The sequence below is a fragment of the Rhopilema esculentum genome, chromosome 4 (assembly GCF_057945365.1).
Source record: "Rhopilema esculentum isolate cy_ngs chromosome 4, ASM5794536v1, whole genome shotgun sequence".
NCBI classification, from domain to species: Eukaryota; Metazoa; Cnidaria; class Scyphozoa; order Rhizostomeae; family Rhizostomatidae; genus Rhopilema; species Rhopilema esculentum.
The window spans coordinates 393,989-416,306 of record NC_142818.1 but is presented as its reverse complement, the minus strand read 5'-3'; the positions used below and the strand labels follow the sequence as shown (position 1 = coordinate 416,306).

At 37.7% G+C, this 22,318-nt stretch overlaps 2 protein-coding genes across 2 annotated transcripts in view; one reads left to right on the top strand and one right to left on the bottom strand.

Annotated features, from left to right (window-relative positions):
- The window catches only part of LOC135691403 (solute carrier family 22 member 15), a 50,914-nt gene extending 32,118 nt beyond the window's left edge, over positions 1-18,796 (top strand). The window contains exons 2-8 of the mRNA XM_065209255.2: positions 2,361-2,464; positions 13,433-13,756; positions 14,470-14,685; positions 16,296-16,430; positions 16,715-16,806; positions 17,306-17,414; positions 18,345-18,796. Coding sequence (XP_065065327.1) covers positions 2,361-2,464; positions 13,433-13,756; positions 14,470-14,685; positions 16,296-16,430; positions 16,715-16,806; positions 17,306-17,414; positions 18,345-18,651 — 1,287 coding nt within the window. The 3' untranslated portion in view covers positions 18,652-18,796. The remainder of the gene's footprint in view (positions 1-2,360; positions 2,465-13,432; positions 13,757-14,469; positions 14,686-16,295; positions 16,431-16,714; positions 16,807-17,305; positions 17,415-18,344) is intronic.
- LOC135690525 (uncharacterized) lies at positions 14,680-15,983 on the bottom strand. Its single transcript, XM_065208110.2, has 2 exons — positions 15,960-15,983; positions 14,680-15,543 (listed from the first exon to the last, which is right to left on the bottom strand). Exons 1-2 carry the CDS (start codon positions 15,981-15,983, stop codon positions 14,977-14,979), a joined length of 591 nt encoding a protein of 196 aa, XP_065064182.2. The 3' UTR covers positions 14,680-14,976.
- Positions 18,797-22,318: the final 3,522 nt, after the last annotated feature.

Genomic DNA, 22,318 nt, shown 5'->3' with positions numbered 1-22,318 from the left:
GAGAATGGGATAAGATGATTTCATATGTCATAATTTGCACTTTTTAATAATTGGGTTTGTTTGGTATACATGATAAGAGGCTTCGTCCATCGATATCCATTTTTGACAATCTTGGTAACTATTTGGGCCTATTCGTAAATTTGTCTTGTTTACTATTATTTGGTAATATTCACCGCATTAATTTCACTCAAATCTTGCAACACTCAGTAAGTTTATGTCCTGCTGTAACCAGCTAGAGGAATTTATGAAGGTCCACTGTTTGGCAAGAAATCGAAACCATTCTTTTAGAATTCAAAATGACAATTCCTGGTTTGGTTAACAGATTTCTTTTTTTTACTTGCCTTGAAATCATGATGAAATAATATATCTTGTTAAAATTAAATCTTGCAATTGTGAATATTATCAAAAAACGAAAATCTTCCTTACAAACTTTGATGCGCTTAACAACGATCGTCCAACATCATCTCAAGATCTCACGCTAAATCTACATGATTTTTGCACAAAGTAGATACCAGGGACGTACCGAGGTGGAAATTGCGGGGTGTTTTGAGGAACCAGCCGAAAATTTCCTGCTTGGCAGTAAAAGTTCTGATTAGGCACCATTTCAAACAATTATTGGTCTAGAGCGATGTTGTAAATATTTTGATGCATTTTCTGACCAGCTCTAAGAGGGCGCCACTGCCCACAGATAGATAGATACAGATCTGCGTGCTTCCGAGCTCTCATACTTTTCTGAAATTTTCCAAAACTTTGAAGGAAAATTTGGAGAAAGCTGAATGAGGGACGCCATTTTGACCCTTTGCCCCCCCCCCTGCGACCTCAACCCAAGCACGTCATTGCAATGCACAAAAGAAATAAGAATAGTTGTATCCACTATCCACCAAAAAGACTCTGAAATTGTTGGGGAGATGAGATCTCACTCCTATTGTTTGAGACAAAAGGCTTAATGATTTGTTCGAGCCAATCAACGTCGAGGGGCAGGGACGCATGCGTATTCTAACGAATTATCCCTACAATATCCCGAGCATCCTAAACACCAAAAGCCAGAGTACACAACGAGATCTCGCAAACGTGTCTAGAACAGTAATTTTAGTAATTTCTGAGGAGTTTTACGCATATAATTTAAGGACGTATTTTCGTATATTTTTCATTTAGGGTTTTCCTCGGAACTTTTTGTAGATGTAGTCAAAAGGGGAAGATCAAAATTCGAAGATTTCCGCCTTAAAAATTTGAATAATTGAATTGAAGGTACGTTGTCTGTTGTTTTAGTTGCCTTGGCCTGGCTCTAGTGTCGGAGGTCAGTTAAAATCAGGTTGTATTGTTTAAATCGAATGTCTACTCTCTGTAAACACTTAGGCCGCGTCATAAAATTCTTGATATTTTTGCTTACCTTTGGAAGTAAAGTGGGCCTTAATACAAACAATAACATAAAACAACAGAGAATCCAGGCAGGTTTTTCAGTATGAAAGATATTTCTGCTATGATCGAACTCCCATGTCAATGTGAATGATAAGCTCCGACCGCTCACTTAGTTTTGAAATTCAATCGCAAAGTTCTGTTTGTTCCTTTCTCGGGGGGTTCTATGCCTCTTTGACTCAGAATATATAATACGCATAATACGCATGTGCAATGGCCCCAAAACGGGGGTACTCATTTCATACTCAAGAACTTGCTGCATCTCATCTCCCCAACAAGAAAGGGTATTTTTTCGGGAGACAAAACCTTCAGTCCTTTGTTTCGAAACAATACCGTCTAAAACCAATCAGTGTTGCGGGGTCATAGCACATGCGCATTAATAACAGTATTCATACAGCTGTTCTGTCTGCGAGCATCCAATTCTTGAACTTCCTGCCAGGGCTTCAAGTGATAATACGCATGTGCAATGACCTCGAAACGAGGGCTAGTGCATGTCTGGAAGACGGGCATGATTCATCTCCCGAACAAGTATAAGGTCAGAAGGGAAAGTCTGCTAAATATGATGAAATATTCAGAAAATTTATTTCAGAAAGATTGATGAAGAAGGGACCTGCACAAGCTTAATATTTCGTGGGCGGACGAGTTTTGGATATTTCGTAAACTTTCCGCTTATATATGGGCATATATTACATACTTGAATTTTGAAGATTTCCCAAGAAATAACTCTAAACTTAAATGAAGTTATTCAAAATTCAAACTGCAATTTTTTTCGGTAATTTTAATTTTAAAAAACAGTATTACGGTAAAAATAAAAAAAGTCTTGCGGAATTACGGTAAAAGAGAAATTTTCTTGCGGAATCACGGTATTTGATACCCCCTCCTTGATTAAAAAATGTTTGTGGTCAGAATTATTACGTTTCATATTGTTTCTTTTATTTTTTCAGTTTGACCTCTACTGCGACAAAGAAATCTACGGGTACTTGACAACGTCATTATTTTTCATTGGGTGGGGATTCGGTGCTGTTGTTCTTGGCATCGTAGCTGACAGGTAAGTTGCAGAAATGGCCATGAGGCTAAATATGTCATCATATAAATCGTTTGACGAATAGGCTTTTTCACTCTAAGCTATCTCTAAATAGTCATTGTGATTAACTAATCAATCCTTTTACATGATCTGATACATTCAATTCTATTAAAGAGTCAAGAAGCATAAATTCACCTAAATTAGACAGGGGTTATTAAAGATTGAGCACGAGAAGTACGTTGATACATAGAAGCCTTAAATTACCTGGGAGAAGATATTTCTGAATCTTTGCCGGCAAGTATTTACAAGCAGTTACTGGCTGTATAACAAAATCGGCAACTATTTTAAGTAAAGAAATGAGTAAGAACATTTCTAAGCAAGGAAACTAAAAATTTTGAAATTTTGGTTTCTTCTGCTCGAGGGAGTTTGGATGAGCAATGAAGTCGCCAAAGAAATTATCGCGAATGCAACCACCTTTGTGCAAACATTATCACAAAAAGGCAGATGTTATGAAACGCTTGTGCAGATAAGAATAAAGCTATGCAAGGCAAGGAAGAACAAGTCACAAAAGTTCTACAGCCACATAGAGACTCACTGGGAAGATCATTTACTATTGCCCAGGGTTTTTATAGCGTGCAGTTCTACACAAAATGAACAGTTCTAAAAGCTTTTTGTGCAGTTCTAAAGAGAAGTCTGTGCAGTTGTAAAATTATTACTTCAGTGAAAAAATGAATAAATAAAACTGTTAAATAAAGACATAAGGAGAAAGAACACTTAAACGAACGATGAAACTAATGAAAGCTAGGAAAGATGGCATTTGAATTAAACAAACAATTTTTGGGGAAATTACAGGCATCAAAAAACATTCTATAGTAAGGACTTTACTTTATTACATGAAATTCAGAGCGGGTAGAAATTTGGTCAAATTTTTGAAATTCGTCAGTTTTCAAAAAACGTTCCAAAAACATAATTTTCTCAAAAGGTATATTTTCACTTCACTTTAAAAGTTCTTCTTCTTAGTCTTCAGTTTTCTTCATCTACGGAAAGCGCTTCTTTATGTTCAATTGATGCCTCTTTGAAAACCCCTTTAAAATATTCCTGTTGCTTTCCATTGGGTCCTTCTCTATTCCGACGAGCTTTTGCCTTAATCCACTCCAACACAGCCGACTGCGGGTCCCATTGGTCAAGGGCTGGCATATTGTGATGCACATAAAGGTATTTGTTTTCAGTTTCTAGCAGCATCCGTTAACGGCCAGACGATTTTAGGGCAACATTCGAGTTAATCAGCCTCCCAACGTTCGTGCTGTGAGGCTTAGCAGCAAGAATTCTAGCAAATGCAACTTTCAGGTTAGGGAACAACTCGGACATCAATAGCCTGTTAAAGCGACTTGACAATGGCTGTGCTCTGAAATGCTCATAATCATCTAATAACATCAGATCTTTATCCTCCTGTCCCATTTCCACTAGGTCGAGATCTTTTAAAAGCCTAACGTGCAACTGTTTCAGATCTGCTGAACTGTTCATGTGAACAAAGTGTTTTAGCAATGCAATATCTTCTTCGTTTTGATCAAACCTTTGTCGCAGAAATTCCACCATTCGATTACATCATTCTTTATTGCATCTATATTTCTTTGGTCTGTGACATACAGATGATGCTGGCGGTTGCGTCGATTTTCTGGACTTGTTAACTGGGCTATCTGTTCATTCAGAGCCTCTGTCCATCCACCAAGAAGAGGAACATGCATCAGCTTTTGAAGTTTCTTTGTCACTTTTTTGGTGTAGTCTCCCATATCTTCCAATGTAACTGTGTCATATTGTAATTGCTTCTGGTAGTGAGAAAACACAGTGAGCACATCTGCGACAAAAGCAAGCAGATCAAGATTAAATTTTTTCGTAAGCAGCTTAAAAAACCTTGTTCCTGTGGGACGGTTATCTCCTTGAAATAAATGACCAGTGCATTTCACGACACCAAAATTGCTTCAACTAATGAAAATGTATATTCAGTGCAACAAGTCTAAAAAAAACCTGGAATAGCCAAAACACGACGTCTCACGTAAGTCATGGCTTCATGTTGACTGTGAAAATTTCCGCAGCAATTCTTTGCCATGGGTGGCTTGGGATTTCACGAGGAATGAGGGGCTCTCTGGCCTGGTTTTTTTGGAATGTGTTACAGATTTCACATTTCGAGATGAAGTCGATAAGATCTTTGTTCATGCCAGGTCAATAAACTGCTTCTCTGGCTCTTCTAAGGCAGCTCTGTATTTCTGTGAATGTTACATGCAGTTTCTCCCGGATCTTTCTGCGCAGTGTTTCTGGAACAACAGCTCTCTGACCCTTGAATATTACATCGTCCTGTGGTGCTAGCTCGTCTCTAATTGAGAAGTATGGATGTATACATCGAGGAATGGTCTCTTTTATTTCTGGCCACCCATTCACCAATGATTTTAAAGTGCTGTCACATTTGGTTTCTCGCTAGATTTCCTTCAGCTGTGGCTCAGAAATTGAGAGAAAAATTTTGACATTTGGATAGTTTCGACTTCTTCTTATGTTTTGGACTTTTGTCTCTCACTTATCGGCAGGTATGCACGAGAGAGTGTATCTGCTAGAGCAATTTCTTTGCCAGGTTTATAGCAGATTTTAACATCGTATGATTGCAATTTTAGTAGCAACCTTTGCAGTCTCCTTGGAGCAGAGGCGTGTGGTTTGCTGATGATTGAGTCAAGTGGTTTGCGATCCGTCCAAAGTGTGATCTCTTTGCCATAGACATAGGTATGGTGATGTTCCACTTCAAATACTTGGGCAAGCAGCTCCTTCTCTATTTGGCTGTAATTGGGCTCTGCAGGGGTGAGGACTCTGCTCGCATATGACACTGGACGTCCCCCTTGCATGAGCATGAAACCAAGACCCTTTGATGATGCATCAGCCTGGCCTTCTGTTGCTGCCCTATGGTCAAAATACTTTAGAACTGGTGCCTCGCAAATTCTTGCGAGTGGATCAGATCAAGACTTGTCATGATCTTTCCCCATACCCATGGTGCATCTTTGTGAGTCAAATTTCTCAGAGGTTCGCATACTTCATTTTATCATGCCAATGCCAGGTATTTTATCATGCTTTGTACATTAGCGACATCTTTGGGCTTGCTCATTTTTGTGATGGCTTCAACTTTTGCAGGGTCTATCTTAAGAACATTCTGTGTTAGAGTATGACCAATGAAGGAAACTTCTTCGCACTTGAACTTGAATTTGTCTTTGTTCAGCTTGATGTTTTTTTGTTGACATCGCTTCAAAAGTGCCAGCATGTTCATGTCATGATTTTTGACAGCTTCTTCGTATGTTTCTCCTCTTCCGGTAACAAGAACATCGTCAGCGACTGCATTCACCCAAGATAGGCCTTCAATAAACTGATCAAATTTGCGTTAAAATGTTCTGAAGCTGGTTTAATTCCAAATGGCATCCTGAGGTACCTCCAACCTGGCCTTGTGTCTGGAACGTTGTGAGCATGCTTGATTCTACGTCGAGCTCTATTTGAAAGTTAATCTGTCTTCAGATCAATTTTACTGAATACCTTGACACCTTCTAACTCCTCCTCAGTAGCACCTCCTCAATGAGCAATAATGGATAATGACTACTTTTCAATGCTTTGTCGAGGTGTTGGGGATGGATGCACACCCTCAGTTTCCCAATTGGTTTTTCTGCAATGAAGAAAATTGATACCCAATCTGTTCGACCTGTAACTTTCTGAATGACATGAAGATTTTCCAGCCTTTCCAATTCAGCCTTGAGTTTTGCTTTAAGAGCGATTGGTACTCTGCGAGGCGGTATGACAACAAGGGTTTTTGACTTATCAACATCTAAGTGCAACTTGCCTGACATGGGACCCAGGCCTTCAAAGACATCTCCAAAACGGTTCTCTGTATCTGCAATACTGAGTGAAGCCTCTGCAGTAGTCGATAAAACTGTTTCCATGACAACCGTTGGTTGTGCCTATTGATTTGTGCTGTTTGAAGGAATACTGTTAGAGCTAACATTACCTACATTTGCGTTAAAGATATTAACATAATTAACAGTCAGCAGTCCCATCTTTTGTGCTGCATTAGCTCCTAATAATGATACATAGTCTTTTACAATAACAAATCTGACAGAGTACTCAGTCTGGTTCTTTGGGTTCGCTACCTTAAGTTTACAAATACCATTTATCGGTAATAAGGCTTGACTGTACATGCGCAAAGAGTGATCTGGAAGAACATTACAGGTAGCACCTGAGTCAAGTTGAAAACAAATTTGCCTTCCTTTCATAATCATGGAGGCAAAAATTTTGTTCTTAGAAAGGGACCGGGACAGAGCATTGATTGCCAAATTATTTTGGGTGAAATTTCAACAATGAGATTTTCATCATCACTAGAAGTGTTTTATTCCTTCACTGTATTTATCTTGGCTTTAGAAAATGTATCTCGCATAGCTAGTAATTGCTTCAAGCTGCATTTCTCAACAAAATGGTTTCTCTTACCACAACCGGAACAATATCCGCCGAAGACTGGGCAACTCTCTTTGTTTCTTTATGGCTACGTCCACAAAATTTGCAATCTGGAATAAAACCTCTTGTGTCTCTAGTGGTCTTTCTTGAACTGCTTTGCTTTACAGAATAATTTGCCATGATGACATGACTATCAGCTTGGCCAGCCATTATTTCTGCTTGAGCAGTAGTTGTTTCTGTGGCCCTGCATAAGTCAATGCATTTAGATAATGTCAGTTTTGATTCTTGCAGTGGCTTACGTCGCACATAATTGTTATGAATGCCACAAACAATTCGGTCACGTATCAACTCAACATTAGCTAAGTGTTCCAAATGCACATGTGGCTGCGAGGCACGCAAAGAGGCCGCATAAGTTTCAATTGACTCTGTAGGTCCCTGTGAACAATTTTTGAATTTATAGCGTTCGTAAATCACATTTGTTTATCCAATACAGTAAGTATTCCATAATTCGAAGATTCGCTCAATGTCTTGACGTTCACCCTGCTCCTGGTACGGAAGTGAATTGTGTATTCGAAGAGCTTCCGGTCCTATGCCAGTGATGAAAGCAGCCACTCGAAAATTGTCTGGTTTAGACTTCAAATTCGTAACAGTTTCGTATGCATCATAAATTTGCTTCCATTGCTTCCAATTCTCTGCCCAATTCCCTTCTAAGCTTAATCGTGGGGGTAATGGCACCTTAGAGATGAACGATGATGTTTCGTTATTTCCTTCAGAGGAAGCACTAGGCCCAGGCACGATTGGATTCGGATCTATCATCGCGAAACAAGAACCAGCAAAGCAATCATTTACCTTCTAAATATCAAAGACGGGTTTTTCACCTGACACCATGTAAAGATTATCCGGTATATAACAACGAAGAACACCCCAACTCGAGTTTCAATACTCCATTTTGTATTCTCACTCCTAGAACATAACAAAACGAAACGGGCGCATGCCCAACAGAACGTAAATACGAGGCTAATAATGTCACAGATATCTTTGTAATTTTCTGAATTATGTGGCTCACTTCATTTGTTGACGTAGTAACAGTCTTCCATACCAGTTGAGAACGATGAGCGGCACATCATATTTTCATGCATTGGATAGGACTTTCTCCATATTCCGAAGATTTTAATCCAAAATCTCGATCGAAAAGTGCCCAAAAGCCATTTCGTTCTTCTACATTTACCGAAACCCCATCTGTCACAAATGAGGAAGTATGACGAAAAATTTCCCTTGCCCTCGACGTTCTCATCTGTTTCTCCATCTGCAATTGTGGATGAGCACGCATTAATCATAGTTTTTTTGTAATCCTTCTGCTCCTTTCAATTTAGGCTCAGCTGCTCCAAGAAAAACTTGGCTATCCAGTCCAGTTTTTGAAATTATCTTAGCCATCAGATAAATCTTGTCCATCTGCGTCCGATCAACGGATCCATCGCATCAAAGTTATATGGCTAATGTTCCCTCAAGCTTTGCTGATAAAAAACCCTTATCAGATGCAACAATGCAGTCCAAAAGCTTGTTGTGGCCATTTGGTGATAAGTACTGCAAATCGATGGGTATGTTTCCTGGATCCCAATTAATGAAATGCAAGGAATTTGACAAGGAACCAACCACCACCCTCGATGGAAATGAGTTTGCGGAGAGAGTCTCTTGGTACTATGATAGGCACGAAGCGTAAGGCCGCCAATTCAGTTTGCTAACTGGGAATTAGCATGCTGCAGTGGCTTGCAACAACAGGTTCTCTGAAAATAGTCCCTGACTCTTGGGCACCTTTGCTTTTCTGCTGAACATCTTCACAACACTCGGATCCTTAGAGTATGGGTCACAACGAACATAATGACGACCATTTGTATAAAAGTGCTTAATGAACTTCGTTTGGTTAAAATTCTGGGTAGAATTTTCATTAGCATTATCATTGAAGCAAGGATCCTTACTTTCATTTTCCGGATGCTCATTTTCTCTTATTTGTTGTTGACCTTCTTCTGCAGCAATTTCATTCTCATCTTCTGCATCGAGACTGCTTTTCTGGCTTCCAAAAGCATGACATTCAATTTGATCAACACATCTTTATTTACAAGGAGCTTTTAGATAGATAATTTGAATTTGACCTCCTAAAAGCTCCTTGTAAAGGGCAACTGCCCTCTTATCATATGGTAGTTCATCGTTGGTCACAACAATGCCTCTTTTTCCCGATCTCAAGCCATCTAATCATGGTGTTTACTTTAGCTAATCTCAACCAAAGCACAGTTGTAATAAATATGAGATGTCCTCAGTTGTTTTCACTGATCACTGTTTTTGCTGTTGTTGTTATTGTTGTTGTTGCTATTGCAAAAGGCATCTCAAGAACAGCTGCAGTATCTCACAGCTTATTAGTTAGCCAGTTTTATCGCGTCTTGAAGTCTTCAGATCTATTTATATCTGGATAAACTTCTTTTGTGCAAAGCAACATGAGTGGATGCAGGTAAAGGCGGCGGATGGGGAGAAGTTGGCCTTCAGTTCAGTAGGTCAGGTCCTCCTCATCACCCAGAGCGTAGTAGTTCTCGACAAGATCTTGTGTGTGGAAGAGCAATATAAATGTGTGCATGTGTGCAAGAGTGCTGACAAGGTTTGCAATGTGTGCACACTGTTCAGTTTTGATCCAATGCGTGCAGCAAGCTTCTAATGGGCAAAATACTTGTCAATTTGTCTCACAATGTGTGCATAGCAATTATTTCCTGCAAATGCTCTTCCAAGCATTCCACAAATTTTGACTTAAGAATATAATTCAGCATGGGGTCAATCATATATTTTGTATGATTAAATTTCAATTTTTTTGACCCCCTTCCTTTAATTAGCCAAACTTCTAGATGGGGGTGTGGGGTTGAAGTAACCCCCTAAAAGTTATCTCAGTCAGTTGATTTTAACATAATCCAGTCCACAGAATGATCTCTACAAAGTAAATTCTTGACCTTATAACCATGATTGAGCTCAAGTCGGGTACTGTAGTTTCCCAAATAATCTCACTTTCTTTGATTAAGACCTTTTTATGCCGCTTGTTAGTAACGGGCAAGGCCTCTTCATACCATCCCACGCTTAGGAAATGAGAATAAACCGAAAACTGTAGTTTCTTAGAGAATTGGAATATGCTAGTCATTAGATTTTAATTTCATCAATGGCTTTAGGGCAAGCATAGCTCATTTCAAAATATTAAATCAAAACACTGAGATATAAGATGACTCCCGGGCCATTTTGCGGGAATCTATAGGGTGTGACCCTAAAAAACTTTCCTGGTGAGTACCCCCAGATCCCCTACTTCTAACCTCACAAAGCTTTGAGATTTCATTGAGCAACCCTGAAAAAGGCTGTGCCTCATATTTCATTCAATGCATTTGCATGTCAGATCTTTTCAAATGAGGAGGACAGTATCATCTAGAGAAACTCAATCTGCTCATACAATGCACAAAGCAACAGTGGTACATGTTCTCTAATTTAGTTATAGACAGCAAATTTTTCAACTTGTGAAAATCAGATGGTACTGATGTTAACCAACATAAGTTAAAGATGTTTTATGAATACCAAAATCCCAATTCATCAGCATTTCAAAATTTCAAAGAAAACGTTGTTTAGCAACATTTCAAAAAGGGTGATCCGTTAAAAGAGTTTTCCAGTACCCTGGAAAATCTGTGCGCAGCCCTATGTTTTTATGTGCATTAGACAAGCCTCTGAAAAAATCTTGTGTGTGCACATGCCACACTCTGCAGACTGGCTCATCACCGCACCGGCCTCTCACATACCCATTGAAACCCACTGCCATTCATTGAAATGCATTCTTGATGCATAAGAAAGTAAAGTAATGTTTTGTTTCTCGTCTTGTATAATAAAAATAAAAATTATTTCAAATGGTAAAATTTTCAAATCTCTCTGCATTACTTTTATGCATTATAATTGTGATTATATGCATTATGAAATTGGGCATTATAATTAGAATATAAATTCTACGGAAATAGGGCATTAATGATCAGTCATTAAGCCCTATATTTGTCAAGGCAAGAAGTGCTTCTATTTTCAAAATAGAAGGTTTAGTTCAAAATAGTGTGAACACGTGAAATGGTCCGAAATAGAGAATAATTACTGATCTGGCTAAATGCTTGCATTGTTCGTATGGGAATACTCATATGCGCATTGGTGAACTTTTGAAATTCTAGCACAAAAAGTAGCACGGAGCGATTGTCTTCCCGCGTGAAGAGAAGAAACAATTGGAACGTGATCGTTTCGTTCTTGCTTGAATAGTTCATTTCCCGTTTGTTCAATCATTTTGAACGACATTGTAACAGTATGCAATCTTTCCGGTGCGAACCAGGTCTTAATCTGCTTCTGCCATCAATTTTAACAATTTTTGTTTGTATTTGTAAGTACTCCGAAAAAGAAAAGTAGACCACGGCATGCTCACCTTTGTGGCGCAATCCGAACTGAAAAATCTGATTTCCTTAGAGATTCTTGACAAGAAACATCTAATTTATCAACATGTAGCTGGCCTTCCAGCTTATAATAACATGAATTTTTAGTGCTATTATGCCTAGCAATATTGTATTCCTTCCGCACTGCGATTTTTTCAAACAAATTAAGCACATAACAAAGTCATTTTGCTATGGTTGTCGACGATAATTTTAAATTGCGTTTCCCAAGTTCACATCTCTCCCTCTTCCCTGCTTTTTAGAAACATGGCTTGTACCAATCTTGAACTTTTCAAGCAAGCGCGGCGTGTTCATGATTTGGGCACAGAATAGGGTGTTGGGTTCCCTGCGTTGAACTTGAAGTCGCCAAGTGTACGCGCGTGAAAGTGGGTGCGCTTTTATTTGATCTCGTGAATAATATGAATTAACTTCTCTCTTACAACCTGAATGAATACAATTCAGTTTTTATCAACTTTGACCCAAGCGCGGGCCACATTAGACAACATGACGAGCCACGCGCTGGACAAGCCTGGATTGCAGGAGAAAAAATTATTTATTTATTCAAATTCAAATACATAAATGTATTTCTTATATAATATATTTATATATATATATTGGTTAATGAATAACTAAGAAACGGTACTGAGAAGATATACAGAGAAACAAGTTTTTGAACATCCTGACCCCGAAAAATTTTCGATTGTTAAATTAAGGAAGCTGAATATCAGTGAATATCTGCAGAAAATTCTTGAGTCAGCCACCAAAGTCCTGAAATCTTTTCCACAAAGTTTATTTTAATCCTCAAAGGGGCCCTAGACATACACGGCCAAATAGCAGCAAGATATGCAGTTCTATAGTGATGAAATTGCAGAAGATTTCATGAACAGTGAAGATTAGGTCATGGGAAATTACAGTGATCAACTTGAGGCAGAGGAAGATGAGTTGAACTCATATTCTTTGGGACTTCAAGAAAAGAAGACACTTAAAACGAAAATGGATTCCATAGAACTTCCTATTCAACAAAATTTACTTCTGTCATGTTAATTTCTACTATTTAAACATTTTTTAGGCTCACTCTCGTTTATCTGTGAAGGATTATGATTTCATAAAATGATGATAACGTCATGCAAAAACGATTAGAAGTAGAAAAAAATAGTAATTCTACACATCCTTTAAAAGCACTGAATATTTGCTATTCAAATATGGAACTTGGTTGACAAAAGTAGTAGCGATAAAACAATTTATGCGGTTCAAAGTCAATTTTCCTAAGTTGATGACGTCATCAAAAAAATGTGAGTTTTGTTCAAAATATTTTCCGTTTAATCTCAGATGTATAGTCATAGTCTGCTTTGTTGATAAATGCAATAAAAGTTGAGGTCAAGTCTTTGGCTGATTTTTAAATAATTTTTATCCTTTTTTCATGACATCATCAAAAACAAGTAACTTTTTGTAAAATTTTTATAGCCCATCTTGGATTTGAAATATCCATGGTCGATAAAGTTGGTATGTGAAATGAAATATGAGGTTAGGCAGTTTGCTAGTTTTTCTACAAAATTCTCTGCCTAGATATCTAAAAGTTGATTTATTTGATCAAGCCCCACTTGTTTAAAAAATTTAGACCTGATAAAATACAAATTTACAAATTTTGATTATAAATACAAATACAAATTAAAACACAAATTAAAAATACAAATTTTGCAAATTTGAATCAAAAGAGACATGGATGATGTTGAAGATCCTAATATCTTTGTTTTTTTTTCATTTAACAAGATTTTCAAACAATATTCCTTACGCTACTTTTAATCTAAGGCAGTTTTAAGATTTGATTCATTTATTTGAAATTAAGAAATAGCAATTATAGTGGATAATTTTCTAGAAAGTTGCGTTGTAATTTGGAGAGTCACTTCTGACTCGATAGAGCTGTGATTAAAGGAGAATATCCTGAATTAATATATTCCGATATGTAGGTCCCTATCATCAATTCAGCTCGTTTGTTCTTTGATTATTATCAAGTGAAATAAGCCATTCTCTTTTAAACTTACAGGTTTGGTCGTCTGAAGGTCCTGTTTCCATCTTTGGCTGTGATAATCATTGTTGGATTTCTCAGCACATTTTCACCTAATTTTTGGGTCTTCCTCACTACCAGAATCATTGTTGGTTTCTTCACACCAGGCACAGGAGTACAAATGTTCGTCATGGCTTCAGAGTTCGTTGGTGCAAAATACAGACCGCTTAGTGGAATTATTTTGTGGGCGTTTTTTACTGTGGCGCTGATTATTCTCGGAGTACAGGCCTATTTCATTCGCGAATGGAAAAAGCTCTTCATTATATCCACTGTCCCATATATCTTTGTACTTGCTTTCGCCAAGTAAGTACAAGCAAAATAATTTTTCTGCCTTATACAAAGAAAATTTAGAATTGGAAGTAATTTCTTTAATTTGCATACAATTTTATTTTGTGTGGCAATCTCTAGTTTGTTAATTTTATAAAATGTACTTCCATTTTATGAAAATTCCTCTGCCGCCTAATTTTTCTGTTTAGCTTTTATCGAGTATTCTTTAAAGAAATTTTTGGGAAATCGAAAAGATTTATGCCCAGTTAATTCCGTTTAGGCACAGCAGTACAGGCGTTGGTTATAAAGAACGAGACGATGCTAAATTGCAGCTCAGTCATTTGCTTCTCGATACTGTCTTTGCTGCATGATACTCTGAAACCTTTATATATTCAACTAATGTTATCTTCATTTTTTAGTACTTTTGCTGTTGAATAAATTTCTTTCATTCATCTTTCACATTCATAATTTTTTCGATACAGACCTCGATTCTCTGAAGGCAGAGCTGTACAAACTTTGGTTTAGAGAAAAGAACGATTCTAAGTTAACCCCACTTGTCTATTAAGAATTGTTCGAATAATAGACTGTGTTGGAATCCATTGTAATAGAGGGTTATGATCACCACATCCTGCAAGATTTCTAGGGTTGTCACTTCATGCAACTAGAGCTGGATACAAAATGAGCATTGAGGTTTTCTTTTCTCTCAATCTGCTATGCCTCTTTTAATAATACTTATTTTTACCTTCAAGGTTCGTTCCAGAGTCAATAAGATGGTTAAACCTTAATGGACGCCAAGAGGAAGCAATGAAACTACTGCGAAGAATTGCAAAGTTCAATAAGAAAGAGCTGCCAGACAATGTAACACTTAAAGCTCCATTTACTGGCCCAAAAGTCAAAGCAAGTCCCATTGATCTCTTTGTTCCAACCAAAATGGCTTTGCAGAGTCTAGTACAAAGCTATGCCTGGTAGGACTGATTCAAAAATCTTGTTTTGATTTAGAAGGTAAATGCTATTGTAGAAGCCGTGTGAAAGGTGTCGGGGAGAGGAGGCAATGGGTCAGGGACCTGCCCTTTTCGGTATGGTATTTTGTTACTAATTGCCTCCTTTGATGAATTTGTAAAAGTTGACTTTCTTTTTTACTTATTAACTTTAGTCAATCAAATAAAACTTTGAAACTTCTCTTCTTCCTCACATCTATTCTGTCCTCTTCTGTTCTCTTCTCTTTTCTTTTTTTTCTGCTCTCTTCTCTTCTCTTCTTATCTCTTTTGTTCTATTCTGTTCTCTTCTCTGCTCTTTTCTGTTTTCTTCTGTTCTCTTCTATTCTCTTCTGTTCTCTTCTGTTCTCTTCTCTTCTCTTCTCTTCTGTTCTCTTCTGTTCTCTTCTGTTCTCTTCTGTTCTCTTCTGTTCTCTTCTCTTCTCTTCTCTTCTCTTCTCTTCTCTTCTCTTCTGCTCTCTTCTCTTCTGCTCTCTTCTCTTCTGCTCTCTTCTCTTCTGCTCTCTTCTCTTCTGCTCTCTTCTCTTCTGCTCTCTTCTCTTCTGCTCTCTTCTTTTCTGTCCTCTTCTGTTCTCTTCTGCTCTCTTCTCTTCTGTTCTCTTCTGTTCTCTTCTGTCCTCTTCTGTTCTCTTCTCTGTTCTCTTCTCTTCTCTTCTGCTCTCTTCTCTTCTGCTCTCTTCTCTTCTCTTCTCTTCTGCTCTCTTCTCTTCTGCTCTCTTCTCTTCTGCTCTCTTCTCTTCTGCTCTCTTCTCTTCTGCTCTCTTCTCTTCTGCTCTCTTCTCTTCTGCTCTCTTCTCTTCTGTCCTCTTCTGTTCTCTTCTCTGTTCTCTTCTCTTATCTTCTCTTCTCTCTGGTCTTTTCTGTTCACTTCTCTTATCTTCTCTTATCTTCTCTTCTCTCTGCTCTTTTCGGTTCTCTTCTCTTATCTTCTTTTCTGTTCTCTTCTCTTATCTTCTCTTCTCTTCTGCTTTCTTCTCTTCCCTTTTGTTCTATTCTGTTCTCCTCTGTTCTCTTATGTTCTCCTCTTTTATGTTCTCTTCTATTCTCTTGTTTTGTGTTTTCTTCTGTTCTCTTCGTTTTGCTTTTCTCCTGACTTAGTAAATCAAAAAAAAAATTTTTCTCTGGTATTTAAGAAAATTTACCCTTTGTATCGCTCAAGAACAATTTAGGAATAATCTCAGGCTCAAAGTAAACAAAGTGGAATTTTGATGCTCTACAAAAATTAGGTACTTTTATAAAAAAGCTTTTTGATTAGACGTTTTAGACATATAAGCTTATGGGGTATTTCCTGACCTTGCTTGCTACACACACAGGGTTAAATAATATGCAGAATATTCGGCCAAAATCTTTTGAGAAGTGTTGAACTAGATATATGTTTTATACGTGTCCAAAAAATTATTAATGGAGAGAAGATGATAAGATTGACTTACTGCTTTGTTCTATTCCACTAAATTTTGCAATTTTTTGAGATTCTTTTTTTCTTCTGGATTAGAATTCTTTGCAAAAGATCTAGTAAAAAGAGATATGCAGAAATGAAATAATGAGTGAATATTGTGGCTTAATGAATATTTTTGTGACAGGATGGTAAATGGACTTGTATATTATGGAGTTGCGCTTGCGTCGGGTTCCCTCAGTGGAGCTATGTACCAGGATTACATCCTTACATCATTGGTGGAATTTCCTGCCATTGTCTTCGCTATATACTTTTGCAACACGTGAGTTTGTATTAAAAAATTAACAGATTGCTGCATCTTTGGTAACTTTGTCAAAGAAATGAAGTGTATGAAAATGTTTTATAACTACAACCGCTGATTTGTGTTTTTCGAGGCAAAGGTTTAGCGCAAACGATGTATTAGAATTGTGAATTTGTTGCAGAAAAATTGTATGGAGGCTTTGTTTAGCAAGAAATAGCTTATTCGGATACTTGCTACAGATTTCTGTCCGCCTTACCATTGCGAACCCAACATCTAAGTATATTTTGCTTTGACCTTTTTTGTAGCATTGGCAGAAAAAAGACAATAATCATCTCATTAGCTACCGCCAGCATTTCCTGTCTTCTCATTCCAGCGATTCCTACTGACCAAGGCAAAGGTATGCACAACTAATTTCTTCTTCAATCTTTCAGAAGATTCTTCTACAAGTTACAGCCTTGTTTAGCACAGAAAACTTCATGAGGTTTCATAGGAAACAGTGAATGAAAAATTTGACTGAAAAATATACTAATCTCTTGATTGAGTTTTACTAACTACAATTTACTTTTCACAGACCTGCTAATTTTAGGTTGTCAATGCAACAGCTAAACTGTTTTGCGTCGCACGTTGAAAGGTGCTTTTTGATGATCTTTCGGGTTTATTTCCCAGCAAAACGAACCCTAACAAAAATACAGATAAAGATAAGAGTTTCGTATGGTTTTCCCGATCTAACTGAAATCTTTTCTTCGGTAAGGAACCATTCTACAAATGGCATGTCGCCGTAGCATTTGTTATGGTATTCTCATTTGTAAATGCGGTTCTTGCATACTCCATACTCCATCTGGCCCTACCGTCCTTGTTATTCAACTGAAAAAAATTAACAAATATATTTTTTGCAGGATTATCCATATTGCGGATCCTTGTTGGAATGATTGGAAAATGTGGCGTTGCTACATCTTTTAACAGTATATATACATGGTCAGTTGAAATTTACCCGACGGTCATCAGGTAGGATTCTCCGCTGATAATCAACTACATTTTCATCTTCTGTTTGTTAATTTTTTCCATATTTAGTTAACAAGGCTGACAATCTACATCAGTTGACATGTTTTCAACTCTCGATGCATCGATACAAGGAACTTCAAAGCAAGAACTCTTTGAAAAGTCAACCTGTTGAAATATTAATTATCATTATTACCGGTGAAAATCATAACTTAGCTACTTCATTAAGAGACAAAATGTTGAAATTTGACATTGTCACAAGTATCAAACTTCAAGCTACACTGATTTTAAAAAAAATGGATCGATAAACCTATTGTTCTCCTCCACCAGCACGAGGAAGTCATCAAGTCTCTCGCCATGGGTAGAAAAAGTACATACACATTGCTACGTTTTTAGTTCTGCATTAATGAATTCTTAGATAATGTAGGAGGCAGCAGGCCTAGGAAAATGAGTGAACAGTGGATTCTACCTCACATAAACTAAATACCACGGCAAAAATTATTAAAGAAGCTTAGAAATCCTGCAAGTTCGTGTTTCAATCGTTATTTTGAATTTGCTATGAAAAAGCAGGTCAAACTGAAATATACCTGATTGCTCTTTAGTGTCATCAACACGGCAAGGTCCTAACATGGACGCTACCGATATGGGATCAACGCTGGGCTTGAGAAGCTCGAACCAGTCTTTTTTGAGATCAGTGTCCGAGTTATCGCTCAACTTCCAAATTTTCACTTGTGGCTTTATATGAGTTTCATTCACGTTCATTCATAAGCCGACACTTTGGCCAGGTTTGCTAAAAGTCTAATAAAAATGTCAAGGAATCGTTAGTTTTTTAGAATTTACCCTCGATCAAATTAACGTGTAGCTTTGTGTTAAAAAGAAAAATGCTTTGCGCGAAATCTGTTGTTGTCTAACGAAACCATGATTCTCTTGGCGCAGATCACAAGGGATGGGACTTTTGCAAATAGCAAGTCGAATTGGATCCGCAGGAGCACCATGGATTGCTTCCGGACTGATGACGGTACACGCCTCGTTGCCTTTCATTGTCATGGGAGGAAGCAGTTTGATTGCCGTTGCTATGTTGTTTTACTTGCCAGAGACCAAAGGGGTGAAAACTGCCGAAACGTTCGGGGACAAAGAAAATGGAGGCAAAGAACTCACGGTTGATTTCCAAAAAGAGGCAGACGGTGTCAATGCCAAAGTTAACATGGCCTACAACAATGCTGATGAGGATTCGCGACTCTAAGCAACTTTGAAGTCTTAGTAGCTGCCAAAGCTTGCATTGGAATTCATAACTATTTTACAATCACAGAAGAATGTGCTTTATAAATGTTGCACATTTTATGATCTACTGTAAATTTAAATTCGCTGTCGAAGACTAATGAATAATATTTTTGATACAACATTGTTGCTTTGCTTCTTTTAACGTTCAAATAATCATTTTTATTTTATGAAGTTTTACGGGAATCTTCAACTGCGCTGGCACAAAAACAACAACCCATGAACCATAATCAGTTGTTTTTAAAACGATCTGCATCGCAGCACTTGCATTGCTTTAAATTTGCTACCTCTAAATAAAATCGCCTCTAGTTTTATACGAAATGGCTTTCTTGACGCCTCCCGTCGGGTTTTGCCGTTGTTAAGATTCAGAAAAACTTTGGCCAAAATAATTTATAGCAGGAAGAAGGTAGATTGGTTTTAATGTAGTTTTTGCTAAAAGTGGCCTTTAGCTTTTGCCCGCTCCCAAAAGATTACCCAAGCTTTATGTCTGACACTCTCAGAGTATAAAACATCAGAACATAGATCAAAACATTAAGCTAGGTAATATATATACCCAGTTGTTGATGGAAATAGGCCAATCAGAAACGCGAGCATATGCCGCTTGCCTATTGAAAATGTTACCAATGGAGTTCTAAGTTGAAAATGAACTTCTTCTGTTTACACAATAGCGGGTTTTAGATAGATTCCAAATCTGCTAGCTGGAACGACCATTGGGCTCTTTGTATCTATTATGTCACCAACCCGAAACATGTCGCCATTATAGTTTTTTGCACAATCTGGGTTTTCCAGTCAACGCTGCCCGATTGCAGAATAACAATTTTCAGTTGTAGTTTTGTTTTTGATGCTAAAATGAGTATGCTGTTTCATTCTATCCCCAAATCTTTGGATTGTGCGTCCTACGTAGCCAGAATCACATCACATCACAAGGAAGAATTCGAAAAACTGGGTGACGTGTTGACGGCACTCTCATGAAGCAAAAGTTATTTAAATATACCTCCATTATGTGGAATGTTTGGAGGTAGTCCAGTCGCTTAACTCCAATTTTTTTTCAGATTGTGACAGACTGGAACAAAGCACCAAACTTTTCATGGTGATACCTGGGGGCATGGAGAACATTTCCAGAAGGGGTGCCGCTTTCTATCGATTTCGATGGTTAGTTAGAGATAAACATATAATGACATCATACTCTTTGGAAAAATCCGACAAGGTTTTTGGAGCTCTTTCATGCCAGGTTGTATGTCAGATAATTTATGCTTTGTCAATGGGGAGAGTTTAGAAGACTGATTTCGGCGTTAGTATTTGACACATGTAGGAAAGAACCTATTTTTTTACTGAAGCCATAGCGTTAAGATAAGAAAGTGCTAGCAGAACCGTTTTGAAGATTTTTCTCCCAAACGCTCTCATTTTTGCTTCCGCTCGACTGTTGAATATGGAGCAGGGCAGGGTAAAGGTATTCCTGCATACAATAAAAAATTGACAAGAATCGCACAAAAAATGCTCAAGGAATGATTAATTATTGTCAAACTCTATAGCTACATTTCCACAAGCATTCCCAGCGGCCCAGGCATAAGGTCCGTTTGTGCTTTTAGCTTAGATAAAATGATTAAAACAAAGTATCTGTACCATTTTTACTTCGAAATAATTTTGTGGTAAGAAAGTAATCAGTTAAATAACATGACCTGCTTACATGCCTAAATGAACCCCTATCTCATTGGGATCATGAGTGTCCACAAGGACAGCATCAAAAAATGGGCTCCCTCGAATGGCATACATAATAAACTTTAGTAAACGTACTTGTTTTCTCGTCTCCTTTTCAGAACACTTAACCCTATCCAGACTAGGCTTTTTGAAACTTTCGGGAGACTAGGGGGGGGGGGGAAAGTGCCCCCCCTCCGTAATTTCTTTGTCCCTCTAGCTAGGACAATGAACTTTGTTTGGATGGTACTCTTATCTTTTCTCCACATTTTGGTATTATTGCTCAATTTTTAAGTCACGTGGTTTCACGATGACGTCATCATAATGGTGGCCGGGTGAAGCAAAAATTTAGAAAATTTTAGAAAATTTTCAAATATTCATTAATTCCAAAGCATCGGGCTAAGATATTAAAGTAAGCAAATTTGATGCATTTTCTAATAGAAACAAGAAAATTGACATAATTTTAATGTTACTTCTCAAAATTATTAACGCTCCTAACAAAAGAACTCAACATATTTGGCTATAGTTTTTTCTATATAACTAAATGATCGATACAACCAAATGTCATGTTTGAGTTCATTTTTAATGCCTTAGCAGACAAATTATTCTAAACTTGCAGTTTTATTAATATAATACCTATAAATATGTCAACAAATGTGTGCGCATGCGCAGCAGAAATATCAAAGAAAAGGATGTTGAATTTAAATTTTCTGGTCAGAATCACGAAAAGAGCACAAATTAATGCCTAGATACTAATTTTCATCAATATATCTACTTTTGTTGCGAATCCGTGGCAGATTGAACTATTTTTTACTTGACTAGTTTTGAAAACGCCCCTACACAACCCCCTGATTTATAATAAAAAACTCTCTTTTTATGAATCTCTCTTTTTAAAAACTCTCTTTTTGATCTCTTTATATGAACATGTGTCAGATAGGTTAAAACTAAAAGTCAGGAGGTCTGAGGGGTATTGCTTTGAAACTCCTGAAGTTATGAAAGAAAAACCAACTAAGGGGGCACCTTGTGCCCCCCCCCCCCCCTAGTCTGGATAGGGTTAAATCCTCGTCGTCAGTTATTTTTTGAAGAGCCATTAGAGAGCGTTATAGAAGCCCCAATTCGCGAGAGTGCGCTCCAACTTGCTCACGATAACAGATTCAGACCAATCGCAAAGCTGAATTTTGCTCCAGTTGCTCAGTACCTTGATTGGCTATCCAGCACTTCCTGGAGCAAATTTTCATTAACTGAAGCGAAATCCAGTGGTCTGATTGGTTTATTTGACCATGACGTATTTCATGTGGAGCAAAATTGTGAACATCTCCTACACAGTCAACACATTAACAACTCAGACCACAAAATATAAAACGGTTCTCTAATGCACATATCTAGTCCACGGGGATCGCAGGGGGAGGGGCATTAGAAAGTACTAATTTATGATTTATGATAATCAGAGCTAAGTTTCAAGTCAAACAGGCACTATAATAAATTTAGGAAATTCTGACTGGAGCAGCTGCTCTGTTTGCTCCGGTCTAAATCCGCCACTGGAAGATGTCATTTAATCCTGATCCACACAAAGAAGCTGTGAAATTCACCATCCAGTGATTCGTTTTAATAACATACCAGTGACGAAAGTTGAAGAACATAAACATTTACGAACTATTTGAGCTCTATTTGCGACCCCATCTCGATTACGGGGATGTTATCTACTCTACCATTTTCCGGCTAAAGTGTGTGAATTTAGCGGCAATACAAATTTACCAAATTTTATGGTAAAGTCCGTTCAGTATTCTGCAGCCCTAGCCGTTACAGGGGCATGGAGGGGAACTTCACGAGAAAAGCTGTACGCTGAGCTTGGTTGGGAGTCATTAAGTTCCCGAAGATGGAGTAGACGCCCAACATTGTTTTATAAAATAATAAATAACATGTCCCCTGTATATACA

What these genes read in the sequence shown, in the direction of transcription:
- LOC135690525 (XM_065208110.2), bottom strand. Translation starts at nt 15,983, where the DNA reads ATGTCTAAAACGTCTAATCAAAAA. An exon ending in CTAAAACGTCTAATCAAAAA is followed by an intron (nt 15,544 to 15,959) that starts GCTTTTTTATAA and finishes AGATAAGAGAAG; the next exon opens with AGAACAGAGAAGAGAACAGA.